Consider the following 13,799-nt stretch of genomic DNA (forward strand, 5'->3'; position numbering starts at 1 on the left):
GCAGTGCTGCCCGCGGAGACGAGTGATGGAGGTAGCGGGGTTTCAGTGTTCCATTTTATTATCACCAGTGAACTGATCACCTAACATGGGTCTCAGACCAGAGAGTACCCGGCGCAACGGTCGACGAAAAGGAAACAAACAGGTAGGTGTCAGGCAGCAAGGAGAGTCACAATCTACATTACAAGCTGATCATTGCATGGCAATTTAAATTCTGTGAAGTCCTTGTATGAAATTGGTGTGACAGTATTTGCTGCTCTCATTTATGATGTTGAAGATCTATGTAGATACGCTATAGCCTTGCAAAAATGGCGTGTGTTCCGGCACGAGATGACGCGGCTGGTGTCCAATTTTAGGGCCCCAAACTAACTTGTCACCTCTAATATTGTATAGGTAAAACGCCAAAAGTCCGGCTGTTTAAAATAAAGTCGGCAAAAATGGTCGCAGAGCAACGATGTTTCCTATTGGCCAAGCTCATTTCCATTCGCGTCGAACGATATACACTTCTAGTCTATGGTGTTTAACCCTATTCCTGGCGGGGGGGGGCCTCAGGAGCCCCCCCCCCTGAGGTTTTTTGGTTATTTCTCCCAAACGCGTTGAGCTAGGAAGCTCAAATTTTCTGACTTTTCCTAAAAGGCTTCTACGCAACATGTCTGAAAATTTTGAGTTGATCTGACCTCAGGTCAGGTCACCAGAGGCGGTTTGGTGACCCTACCTCAGAAAAGTTTGCAATCACGCCAGAGCTAGAGTTTTTGACCGATCTATTTCTTCTCTTCAGGCTTTAGTTAGGGTACCAGTATGTGCAATTTGTATATCTCGGAATTTTGATATCGGCGACCTAAGGTCAGGTCAGTTTCGCGACCTCCCCATTATAAGTCAATGGGGGAAAAATCAACTCCCTGTTTTTACCACTAAAACGGGTCGGAATGGCCCCATATACCATACATGACTTCATATACGATCAACCTTCACTACCTTGAGGTCTGTTTTGCTGTTGGGCAGCTGTGAGGTCATGTGACGTCATCAAAGGTCACCAAAGGTTTTTGGCCAATAACTCCGTACAGGAACAAGATACAGACGCGTGGATGGTCTCATTGTGTTCAGCTCGTCAAGACGCATCGAATGATATACATGATGACCTCGAGGTCACGTGACCTGAGGTCAACCTTTGACCTTGACCTTGCGAGGTCAACATATATATCATTCGATGCGGATTGACGAGAGGATCACGATGATGCCCTTAGTTTGTTCCTATCTTGACTAATTCGAAAGTTATTCGAGAAAAACTCTCTCCATATCTAGCGCCGCCATTTTGACTTTTTCGACCCCTGTGACGTCATCTTTGACCTGACCTGAAAATGACCTTTGTAAAAATTGTAGATCTTGACCGTGCGTATCCGATGCCGTTTACCGTTTGTCGCTATCTTGCTCCGTTCTCGAGATCTCAGGGGGGGCCGAATCGGCCCCCCCCCCCGCCAGTTTCTTGTCCCGGCGGAGCCCGCCAGGAATAGGGTTAATGACCGTCGTGATGCTGAAGCCCTTCAGGTCATAAAGCTGGCTAATAGTTAGATGTCATATTCAATATCACTCCAGTCGACAGAGCATTTAGTTGTGCATGTCCCGAATATTTAACTCAATGTGATCGTTAGTGACAAATCAGGCGTCAGCAGCACAACTATCCATTTTGAAATTACAATTAACATCTAAGCTCAAGTTGAAAAAGATACATTGTGCATCGCACAAGACCTCATACCACAACAGCGCATCTCATCACAGCAGCATAGCACACAGAGCACAAAGGTGTCAGCCACAGACTTCTCTTTATATATAGAAGTCTTTGTCTCAGCTCCTATGGAAACAAAAAAGGCGAAATTAGGAGGTTAGGTGGGGTGTTGAAAAACTCTATTGTGTGATAAATTCAGGACAATACATAGGTCAATATTTACAAGGTCAAATGAGGTCAAACGTTGTCAAATTTGCCAGTTGTGGGTTTAGGTATTTTGTGTTTGCACGCCAATGCTTCAAGAAGTTACCGGCCGACTTTATTTCTCTCACTACTAGTACTAGCTGATTATCGCATTTCTTTCACCATAAGATTGCCTGTACATTTTATAAGTCTTCACAAAGATTTTGACGCAAATCGATCATTAGCAGCGGTAACCAGCGCAATGCAAAGACGGAACCATCCTGCGCCGGCAGTGAGACGGCGGCCGCCGCGCAACCGCTCCGGCGGGAATGGGATTTTCGAATTTACATCCTTGTTACTAAAAATTTGTAGACCGATTTTGTTGCTTTCGCGGCAAGATGTGCAGTTTAGTTTTAGGCAGGTACTGAAAATTTGAAGATAATTGAATGTTGCGGAAGACAGAAGGAGTGGGCGAAATCCCCCTCTTCCACTACGCGTGTTTCATGTAGTGCATATTTCTGATACCTAAAATAATTTACAATATATCAAAATATCATATCACAATGCCAAATAAAGTGCCGGAAGGACATCGCCACCACAGTTTTCATGATACCAATCACAACGAATAATTAACATGATATCAATGTTCATGCCTTCCTAGTCTGTTGAAACAGACCTCAAAACCGTATCATGCTAGCCACAGCATACTATATTGGGCTGTCTGGATTCTCAGTGCACCTTCATTAACCACAGTATTTGCCCTCACTCCAATGATGTTGTGTGATGCTGCCTGCTCGGCCCGTCACGGTGTCGGTCGTTATTCACGGTGTGGTGACGTTCCAAGCCGATGAAATCACGACACCTTGCATCACTGCGGGCACAGAGGTGCCTAGATAAAGCTATCACTCACCGGTCACAGCGCCAGACAGCCCTCCCCCTCCCCTCCCCATCACCACCAATGCAGCGGTGACGGCGGCTTGCACTCTGGTCTTTATCGATAATTGCGAGTACATATTGAACGAGAGAACCAGTAAGCGAATATTCTTCATGGTAGCTGACGATCTGGTAACTTGATTGTCTGATAATTATCTCATTTATCTTCTGCAATGATTAATCGGTGCCTAACTTTATCTAATGTTCAGCAAGTTGTGATGGTGATGGTTACCAAATACAAACGTGCAGCACATCCCATTCAGCTTGAGAAGCGCAACCGGCATTAGCTGAGCTAATTTGTTGAAGTTAATGACATAAAAACGTGCATTCCATGTCATCGTCAATATTATGTGTGCCGATATAACCCACGAGAGTCGAGAGGTTGTGTGGTGTCTCGAGGACTGCAGTAAGTGCCAAGAACATAACCGCATTCTCTCGGAGACTGCGTTATTGCACAGAACAGAAGCACCAGGTTGCGGAGAGCATGCTGGTGTTTGCTTTCTATGAGTAACTATACAGTCCCGGCGCTGCCTGTCGGGAAATATATGGTACACAACGACTTTATTTATTTAATACATCCTATATTTATATTTATATTATTTGAATATTTGAATTATTTGAACTAATTTGCATATTTGAATATATCCCTTTGTTTGTTTGGTAGGGTTGGGCTCATTTGATCTCATGAAACCTTTGCACAGCCCAAAGGGTGGTGGGAATTAGAGGGAGATATTGGTGTGGGCGGACACTCTGTTGCACCGCTGAGGCCGGGCCCGTCACCTGGACAGCCCACCCAGTCTCGTTAAAGGTCACCTCACCACACGATGGACCTGCCCCGAGAAGTTATAACCCTTTTAACTGGATGAAGGTGACCATGCAGCCTGGATTTGGGGGTTTGAGGCATGAAGGTAAGAAGTTGGTCATTTGCCTGCCCTGAGGATGAAAAAGAGGAAATGGTGAGAAGTTTCCTTTCGGAAAATCGGTTTATAACTAGCATATAAGAGAATAATGATTCTTTTTATCCATTTACTTTTAGTTTAGTCCGAACCTTTTGAATGGAAGAATTAACGAGGACAAAGCCCCCGCTAAGCAGAGTTTGTTGCGTTGGCCCATTCCTCCGCCCTCCGATCGCACAATGCTAGTTCTTTGGCAGAATTTGGAGTCTAAAGTTTAACGTACGCACATAGCCGCGCACGGCCGGTCCCTCACTGACTTAGCCTGGCTACGGCCTGCCACCAACCACAACCATACCCGTCAGGAGGCTCAAAAAGATCGAGCGCCCTTCGTGCTTCAAACCCGGACTGTTGTAACCGGGAGACGTGCTCTCACCACGCGGAGTCCAACGTTGACTCAGCTACGAGACCGGCGAGAGAATAGGGACTTGTTGTTAAACGGGAATGAATCGTGTGAATGTCGCATATGTTACGTTCTGAAATAGCGCTCCCCGGCCAAGGCTTCGCTTCCGTTGCGACGCTTCGTTGATACCGCCTTTAACATTTTTTTTCTCGCGGCTGCTCGGAACGCTTTAGCGATGGATAGCTAAAAATTGGGTTTATGCATCACCTGACAAGCGTTGCGTGCTGGTTGAAGATGGTGTAAGATTACACACATTGTGATGCCGTGACACTGCATGTGGCTGCACCCCAGCTGGCGGCCCTATCCCCGCCGGCACAGACAGCTGACACGTGTGACGTCATCTCTGTCTGTGTGACGAAACAACAGCCCGGGGGCAGGCCGCGCAACGGTCACCGGGATGAAAGTGATACGCCGAGTGACCTTGATTAGCCGGCGCACGGGGGGGGGGGAGGGTGGATGACGCCCCTCAGATCCACTGTGACGTGCCATGGGGAGACGGACGCTGCTTGCCACAGGCCAGTGTGACCTTCTGCAAGTTTGCTGTTTTCTGTCGTTTGCTGTCTGAGATGCGTGCCGTAGTCGGACTGATGATTCCCTGCTGCGTTTTGTGTCTCCCCAGGCGGACTCGTCTCACCGCTGTTGTCGGCTCGGGTCCGACCACCTCCCGCCGGTCCCCCGGCTACCCGGAGGTCGGCCCTCGTTCGTCCTCTGCCGAGCCCAGCCCCATGAGCCGTGGTTTCTGAAAGCCGCCTCTACTGCGCCCACTCAGCTGTGGAGGGGTCGGTACAGCGACCTCTCTGCCAGCTCCGACCCCGAGAGGGACCACACAGAGAAGGACCACGAAGAGAGGGACCATTCTGAGAGGGACCGCTCTGACACTTCTCCTGACCTGACCGGTCGTTCTGGTCAACCGGATCAGTTGGGGAGCGGTGTTTCACCCTCCTCCGGACCGCGAACGATAAGCTCGTGCAGTTGTGTCTCCGGTAGTGACTTGGACTGCCCGGACCCGGGAGCGGAGTCGTGCAGAGATCAGGTTACGGACTGGAGCGGCGTTAACAGAACAGAGACAGAATGGTGTGGTGGAGATGTCAGAACTGCGCCGGAGAGCCTGTCCGTCAGCGTCGACTCCTGCAGTCGTCTGGTGGCCTCTGCCAGCAGCTCAGCGTGCTCCTGTGTCAGTTCAGCAGCCGGTCAGCGTGCTGAGAGCCGATACGTGAGCACCGACAAACGGGTTACCAATCGAACCGTGAACATGGCATTGTGTAGAATGCATGTCTCTTCCTTTTTCTTTTTTTTTCTCTCTTCCTATTTGACTCTGTGTAGTGCATTACTGTCATACGTCATATGCATACTGTCGCGTCGTCTTTTCGCTTTTTCGATGCATCTAAGAAACGGCTCTAATTCTTTCAACCTCACCCAGCTAATAGGTATAATATTTCAACTTATTTTTAGCGGTATAAACAATAGCTCTCAATCCTCCAATGCTGTTGACCCTAAAACTCACACTTCTCTCACGCCCCTGTCTGCAGAGTGGCCTCCCAGCATCATCCCGGCGGAGCCCACCCAGCAAGGCAGCCCGGCCGGCGCTGACGCTGGTCCGGCGGGTCGACCAGCATCCGGACCCGGACCCGGACGAGGGTCCGAGCTCCGGGTGTCTCGGCGGCCACTCGCCGGCCGGACCCGTCACCCTGGCCTTCTGCGTCGGCTTCCTGCTGGCCCTGATCGGCGTCATCGTCTACATGGAAGGTGATTGGAGCGAGGGTGCCATGGCTGTGGGTATTAAATGACAAATTTTCCGGCCACCATTAGTGTGCCAATATTTTAGGACAATGATCTTGCAATTACATGCAACGTAATTTTTTTACGTTGCACGTAATTTTTTACAGTCACTGCTTGAACGCACAAATGTTTAGAATGAAAAAAATCATTAACGTTTTTTCATCCTTTTTCAATAAAAACGAACGATTCGCCATTCAATCTATGAAAAGCATGACCTACATTCATCGGTCCGTTTGCGAAGTTTTATAATGATGCCCTTTCGCAGTATACGTTTGGGCAGACGAGTAACTACATCGTTCTCGCCATGATCATCAGCAGCATCATCATCAGAGAGCGTCACCATCATCCGCCTCTGCTCAGTCTGTTCAGCAAAGAACGGCACGGTGTCATCGATCGTCTACTCTTTAGCCACTTCAGCCCACCGAGATAAACGACACCTTCTGATGGTGGTGAGGTGGCGAACTACAGCTTTACCATGTGACTGCTAGGGGACGCTGCGGCTTCTAATGCTTTTTTTGGTAGTGTGAGTGTCGGAAATGGAATATCGTACTGCACATTTCGCACTGCTCATAGAAATATAATCTTATCTGAACAGCCATGTGCATTTATCTACATCGATTTTACTCTTGATGACGATATTGGTAAAAAAGACAATCTTGCCCCCTGTCTAGCTATGGATTAGCCAATAGGTAGATGCTTTCCTTTTCTACCTTGTATTTCGACCACAGTAAAATCGGTAGTGGCGCTGACTGCTCAGGAGGGGAGGGGTAAAGACAAACGAGGTAACAAAAGGTTCAGATGTTATAAGGAGATAAAAATTCAAGAATCCTTGTTGAACCTAATTTTTTGTGGGGATGGGGGTAAAAGAGGGATTGGAGCTTCGCTGAGTGTTTATATCCCGTATCCGGCTGACGCACTGCACTCGTTTTTGCTGAAGTCTGATATTCGTTAACCTGCGCCGGGCCGGTGCTCTGAGATTCCACGCCGGGCCGGGGGGGGGGGGTGTCTGAACATCCCCCCTTCTAACTCGGCTCCTGGACCACGTAGCGACACGCGGTAAGCGTCAATCGAAAGAACGTCCAAAATAAGGACGAAAATACTTCAGTCATTTTCTGGGTCAGGTCAAAGGTCAGGTCACCAGAGGTCACCAAAGGTAAAATGTTGACTATTTCAACATTTTGGAAACTGCCGACGGCTATCTCGGGAACCGATAGAGCTACAGCGCCGCGGAAAAGCGCATTCCATATCCCTTTTACAGACCTTTCTGAGTAATGTTCTCAGATTTGACATCAGGTCAACGGTTTAGCCTCCAGAGGGCAAAAACTCCAAAAATAGCCGTTTTTACGAAAAGCGTTTTTTCGGCAATAACTTTTGACTTAAAAGAGCCATGACATTACTTTTGCCAGCATCGTGTTTCTCTCGTAGAGACGCGTCGAATGAATTATAATTTGATTTTTAAAGGTCAATTTGAAAATTTGACCTCAGGTCAAGGTCATGACCTGACCGGAAAAGGTCATGTTGCATATCAGTCGATCCGCAACGTCGAGCCGAACACATCTAAGGCGTTTTTAGCGCTCTAGCACGCCTCTATCAAAAGTTATTAGCAGACATGTGCACGGATCCCAGACAACCAATCACGGAAATCGAGATGGCCATTAGATTGACGGTCTTCAAGCATGAAATTATGGTGGAAAACATGGCTCATAGAAGCCTCTCAATGAACCAACTATTTTGCATTCCTTCAGGGTTAACAGTTCTGAGAAAATCCCTCAAGATCCATCTCGGATCCATGATTCGTGGCCATGGATCCGAGATGGATCTTGAGGGATTTTCTCAAAACTGTGAACTCTGAGGGAATGCAAAATAGTTGATTCGTTGAGAGGCATCTATTAGCCATGTTTTCCACCATAATTCCATGCTTGAAGTCCACTAATCTAGTGGCCATCTTGATTTTCGTGTTTGGTCGTCTGGGATCCGTGCCCATGTCTGGTTATTAGCGAAAAACTGTTGATTCTGTAATATGTTCGTGACCTGAGATGACCTCGGGGACATAACGAGGGGTCACAGTTGCCATTTTCCGGTTCAGTGTGTCAATTTTACCTTATACATCTCGATGTTTGAGAGTGTCTAGAATAGCGTTCGTGCAAAACAGACGCTTTTCAATTTTCTCCCATTGACTTATAATGGAGAGGCCGCAGAATTGACCTGAACTTGGGTCACCGATATCAAAATTCTGAGATCAAATTTTATAGATAATGTTGCTCTTATCAATCGCTGAACTGTTTCAAGGCAATCGATCAATCGGTGTAGCTATGGCGAGCATTCTTATTTTTTCTGAGATGAGGTCACTTGGCGTGACCTGGTGACCTGATCTAAAGCGACCTGGGTCTAAAATTTTCAGAACATGTGCGGTAAAGATGCACGAACAGGTGTCCGTTTTTTGAGATATCTGCGAAAAACCGCAGGGGGGGGGGGTGTTCAAACACCCCCCCCCCGGCCCGGCGCGGGTTAAAAGACACGCTGTTTTCAAGAAACATCTTGCAAACTAAAACATTGAACAATAATATGCATACCTAGTAGGGGAGAGTGGGGTATGATGCCCAGGGTGGGAAAGACGCCCCACCCCCTCTACCGGCAAAACAAAAAGTCAAACCTGGAAATTAACCCTATTAGTGGCAGGCTCCTGGCTACCCCTATTAGTGGCAGGGGGGCTGTTTACGACCCCCCTTGATATTTCGGGATCTAACCGGCCGATTTTCAAAATTTAAACGGCATTCGATTTCGCTCAACGTGATCTACATTTCAAAAAGTAAAAATTTAAAAAAAATGTCAATAGGGGGTAGAGGGAGGTAAAAATGGGCAAATTGCAGATACATTTTAGACTGCTTATCACGGCCAGGTTTCTGAACCAATCGTAACGCAACTTTTGCCGATCGATAGAGAATGAGCCAGGAATTCACATGGATCCTAAAAATATGCATTTTCAAAAATCATAGGCGGATACAGATCATTGAGATTGGGGGTACACAAAAAGTATAATAAACAAGTTTTTTGTTGGTACTGTTTCTAAAAAGGGTGGTAATGATCTTGTTATGTTACAATTTTCTTATGAGAGAATGACTACAATTGTATTGGTCATGCATAGGCGGTGTCAGGGCACCTATGTATGTTGGGAGGTAAAACATAACCCCCCTTTTTGGACGCCTGGATCCGCCTATTATAGCAAAAACGTGTCAAAAGAGGATGCACAATAACTTTGTATATGTTATCACATGATACCTTTCATTCAATGTTCGTAAAACTGGTGCATATAGTTATAATACATCAGCATCGTGATCTTCGCCCCAATGACTCGCTTCACGAATAGGACCCCCCAATTCCCAGTGCTCTGGAGCCGCCCCTGATAAAGTTATGAACTTGAGATTTTCAGAGAATGTGCCCAATTTTGTTTTAGGAAAAGTCAGAAAATTTCAGCATCGTAGCTTCAGCGGTTTCGGAGACATTCCCGAAAAACCTGAGGGGTGGATGAAAACAACCCCCCCCTGCCACTAATAGGGTTAATGTTATTAGCGTAAAGCGGAAACCTTCCTTGTTTACTGCACAAAAATTTGCCAAGCTCAGTTTGGCAACGGTGGGCTGGTGGTTGGCTGTTTTATATCTCCTGCTTTCAAATGATATTTAAGTGTCAAAGCATTGTGAATATCAAAGAAAATGTAAAAAAAAATAACAAAACAAGTCCCTTGCTATTGTCGTGATACATTTATATGCGTGTACTTTTACCTCAACTAGTTTGTTTCAGGGTGTAGTTTTAGTGCTAACAAAATTTACTGATTAAATGTTAATTCGGTACCTTGGGGAAAGATGCCCCCTGACCTGATAGGGAAAGACGCCCCTCTGGGCTGCCCTTTAAGAAACTCGTCGAATCATTTAGTACATACTTGTGAAGAAAGACAAAAGTGGATTTGGGACTATTGAGAGTCCAATACGGTCAGGTGCTCGTCATGTCGGTCTCTTGGCTCATATGCCTCCTTTTTGGACGGTATCTGACTCTGAGAGCCCTCACGACGGCCTCTGTGGGCCCCATTATTGGCTCCGAGGTCCCTCACGACACTCTTTGAGAGCTCCCGAGCTGGCCCCACGGGCCGCGCTGGCATGTGAGGTCCCCACGATAGTCTTGAGGGCCTTCAAGTCTCATGAAGACCTATAAGGGCCCCACAACGGTCTCCGAACGTCACCACGGAGGCTTGTTTGGCCGCGCTGGACTATGATGGCCCCATGATGACCTCTGAAACCCCTTGTGACGACTGTTTTTGCCCTTATGATGGCGTTTAATTGTCTACCGCAGACTCGAATGTAACTGATTCGTTCAGGCAATTCACGTGCCCATTTTTGTCACTTAGAGTGTGGATGGGCATCTTACCCAACCGCTGGGGCGTCTTTTCCACCCTCTGGGGTAAGATGCCCCCTTGCACTTCTTCAGGAAAATGATTAATAGCAAAAAAGTTATCATATTTCAAGCACAAAAGTGTGTTATTTTGTGGAGAAAAATGATATCGGGTTCCGTTGAAACTCCAAGTTTTATCTTTCCGATTGTCATTTTCGAATGATTTATGACATTGCAAACCCCTGGGCATCTTTCCCCACTCTCCCCTACCTACCTAGTACATACCTATCCCATCTGTACTCAGACTTCAGACAGTGGCAAAAACGTTTTCAGATTCTGCCAGCTCTCCTCATGATCCATATTCTTGCAAAAAAATCAGGTGTGGGTAGGTATGTTTTCGTTGGCTTTCTTATTTTCTATCGACTCCAACAAAATGTTTGTGATTGTGAAGGAAATTGCCATGTTTTTTGGCGTGTTCTGCCTGCAGGGCTTTTGGCAGTTAGCACTTCTGACTGTAATGACTAATTTTGTATAGTGCTCGTAGAAAGCCTCATAAGAACGGGGTATTCCCTCTCTTCAAGGCTGTCAGTCATGAGGAAGTCATTTCGCTGCGACTCAGACTACCCCAAGGCCCGTCTAATTCCGTCAGTAACTCCCCAGTCGGCGCCGCAGTGTAGCCTGGGGCGGCAGATGGCCCACCGGTGACCCTGAGCGCGGCAGGACCGGTGCGGGTGTGACCAGGGCCTCCCGCGCGCCCTCCTTCTCGGAACGGCTTATCGCCCGGGACATTCAGCGACCTTCAGACGGCGAGCGGTCTGTCTGCCGCCCAAACACGGTCACACGGAACTGGATCTTGACCTCAGCGCGCTTGGGCCAGGTCAGAGGCTACTTAATTAATCTACCATGCATTAGATTGAGGTGTTTATAGATAACTCAATACCCTTTCCTTGGATTCATTAGACTTACTGAGCATAGTTGGGAGATATGTGCGGCCCTCGAGGTAAAAATAGTTGTTTGTCAACATCACAATTGTCGGTCTATATTGATGAATTCATCTAATAGTTGTTGAAAACCATTGCCGAAGTCGCATGAGCCTTCTTCTAATTTTCTTGAGTCATTTGCTGGAGTGACTAAAGCTATTTTACCAAAAACACATCGGCAAACCAGTAACCAACCACACTTTTGCTGGAGGGTCGTATGCACGATAATGGTTGAATCAAAGACTTCACTCGTTCCCTGTAATTGGGAACGTTTGATCATTCCCATCAGCGTGTTGGGAAAAGTTTTCGTTACATTACAATACATACATACATCAGGTAGACAACAACACCTACATTTTAATGCCTAATGGGTTATGGGAATTTTAGAGCTAGATGACCAAAGGTCAGCCTCAACTCATATGTCAATGTTATGTTCATGTCCAGTGACCTCACATCAGTAAAGCAGAATTGCTCACTCCATTACTACACCGATTGAGTGATAACTCTAAAAGAGAAAAATGGTGAGAGAACAGATTGTTATGAAAAAAATCACAAAATTTTATGCCGGTTACAAAGGTCTAATTTGTTTCGCGACGTCGCAATTTTAACCCGGCATTTGCTGGGGTATTTCGCCACCCACCGTTTGCTGGGGGGGGGGGGGCGTAAAACGCCCCCAGCCGATAACTCGAGAACCAATACATAGGCGCAGCGAAACGCACGAGGCGGCAAACGAAAGAACGCGACGAGACGCTTCAGATGAGTACTCCCTCGCCCGCACATGCCATTTTCCCATCCTAGAACGCACATGAAGGGGGGGGGGTGGTTGCCACCCCCCCCCCCCGCGCCATTTCGTTCGGCTGTTGGAGAAAGAGCTTAGCGGTAAAGACCAAAAAGATTCTTTGGGAAGAGACAAATCCAATGATACCCAGTTTTACCTTCTCAGGTCAGTCATTGACCTTCCAGGTCAGGTCAAACTAAAAAATATTGCTGTTTTGGGTCACCGTTGGATATCAAGTGCGCTGCTTATCATATACCGATGACGATGCCGTTTTCTGGTGCCAAGCCAGCTAGAACCTCTTTGTCACACTACCCGACCAGGTTTTTGCTGCTGAGGTCATTTCAGGTCAAGTTAGGTCAAGGTCAATGATATGTGTTTGTATGTCTGTGTGTGTCTGTGTGTATACTGATGTGTACACCTATTGTGTATGTGTCCATATTACATGAAATCATGATCTGAGAAGCTTTTACCAAAAATGCAGTCAAAAAAACTTCACAAAAAGTAAATTCATCTTGCCTAAAACGCAATTATCTTAGATGACCTAGGTTGACCTTGACCCTGACCTTGACATCTGTACATCGTCGAACAGCATGTTCCATGATAGGTGGGAGGTAAGACTGGCAAAAAAGGCCGAAATCAAGGTGTCAAAAGCTCACAAGGCCCATAGCCAACGCAATGTTGAGAATTGGCCATTTGGGTCATGACATGACCTGAAAAAAAAAACAAGGTCATATCTCCGAAACCAAAAATTACAGAAACTTGAAATTTTCAGTAAATATCAAAAAAGGATAGAGGAGCAGCTATACGAAAAATCAGCCTTCTAGCTCTAAAAATGTTGAGTGCAGAGCAGAAAGACTACCTGGGGGTGGCAACCCCACCCCCCATGTGCGGGCGAGGGTTAAAGTTGAATTTTGAGGTCACAGGTCGGGTCAAGGTCAGGTCAAACACCTGAAATCAGGCTTTCAGTAGCATGGACTTCAGGACTTCGCTATGGGCGCCTTTCTTCATAAACTCTGTCAAAACGGTGCACAATCCTTCATATAAGGCATACAAGAGTGTCAGCTCCATGTAGGGGTCAGTCAAGCATAGGTCAGGGTCAAGGTCAGGTGGTGCGCCGTTTTTATGCTATGGCGCGGCGAAAATAGTGAGGGCGTTTAACGCCCCCCCCCCCCCCAGCAACTCGCGGGTTAAGTCAGTAGAAAAGTAACAACTGCACTTTTTGCTTCAGGCCTCTGCAAACGTAAGTGGGACCCGATTTTTGAGATCATGCAGTGTTATGAAAAGGTTACGAAACATCTTTTTGTCAATGACATTTGATAGAGAGATTGAACAGCGATGACATTTTGGAGTAGGATAATGTAATGTCCATCTTCAGTCTATCTGTTTAAACGCCATGCAAAAAAAGCTTGTACTTACGCATTCCACCTTTGATTGGTTACAATCAAGCCACAGCAACGGCACTGGTTAATTAAATTCATTTTATTTTATGCAAAAAAGACGCGCTTAACTTATAATTTACCTGCATCAGAAGCATCCCAAAATATAAAAAATCGTCCATTATGATGGTAGGCTAGGTGTATATCTATTCACTTAAAAAATTCAATCGTCCGGATGCACATATCCTTTCGGCATAGTCTTCCGTCGCTGAAGCTAATAACCCTTTTCGCGCGAATCCAATTAGCACTA

The 13,799-nt window shown here is 46.6% G+C and overlaps 1 protein-coding gene across 1 annotated transcript; it reads left to right on the top strand.

Annotated features, from left to right (window-relative positions):
* The first annotated feature begins 4,426 nt into the window (after positions 1–4,426).
* LOC122394403 lies at positions 4,427–6,305 on the top strand. Its single transcript, XM_043391274.1, has 4 exons — positions 4,427–4,431; positions 4,812–4,881; positions 5,722–5,938; positions 6,237–6,305. The coding sequence occupies exons 1-4, from the start codon at positions 4,427–4,429 to the stop codon at positions 6,257–6,259; spliced, it is 315 nt and encodes a 104-aa protein (XP_043247209.1). The 3' UTR covers positions 6,260–6,305.
* Positions 6,306–13,799: the final 7,494 nt, after the last annotated feature.

This window comes from Amphibalanus amphitrite, unplaced genomic scaffold, assembly GCF_019059575.1.
Source record: "Amphibalanus amphitrite isolate SeventyFive unplaced genomic scaffold, NRLGWU_Aamphi_draft 000589F_arrow, whole genome shotgun sequence".
NCBI lineage: Eukaryota > Metazoa > Arthropoda > Thecostraca > Balanomorpha > Balanidae > Amphibalanus > Amphibalanus amphitrite.

Bases quoted from the DNA above. Each gene is read 5' to 3' on its own strand.
- LOC122394403 (XM_043391274.1), top strand. The intron at 4,882-5,721 runs GTCGGCCCTCGT...CCCTGTCTGCAG, and splicing joins GGTCCCCCGGCTACCCGGAG to AGTGGCCTCCCAGCATCATC. The intron at 5,939-6,236 runs GTGATTGGAGCG...GCCCTTTCGCAG, and splicing joins CGTCATCGTCTACATGGAAG to TATACGTTTGGGCAGACGAG.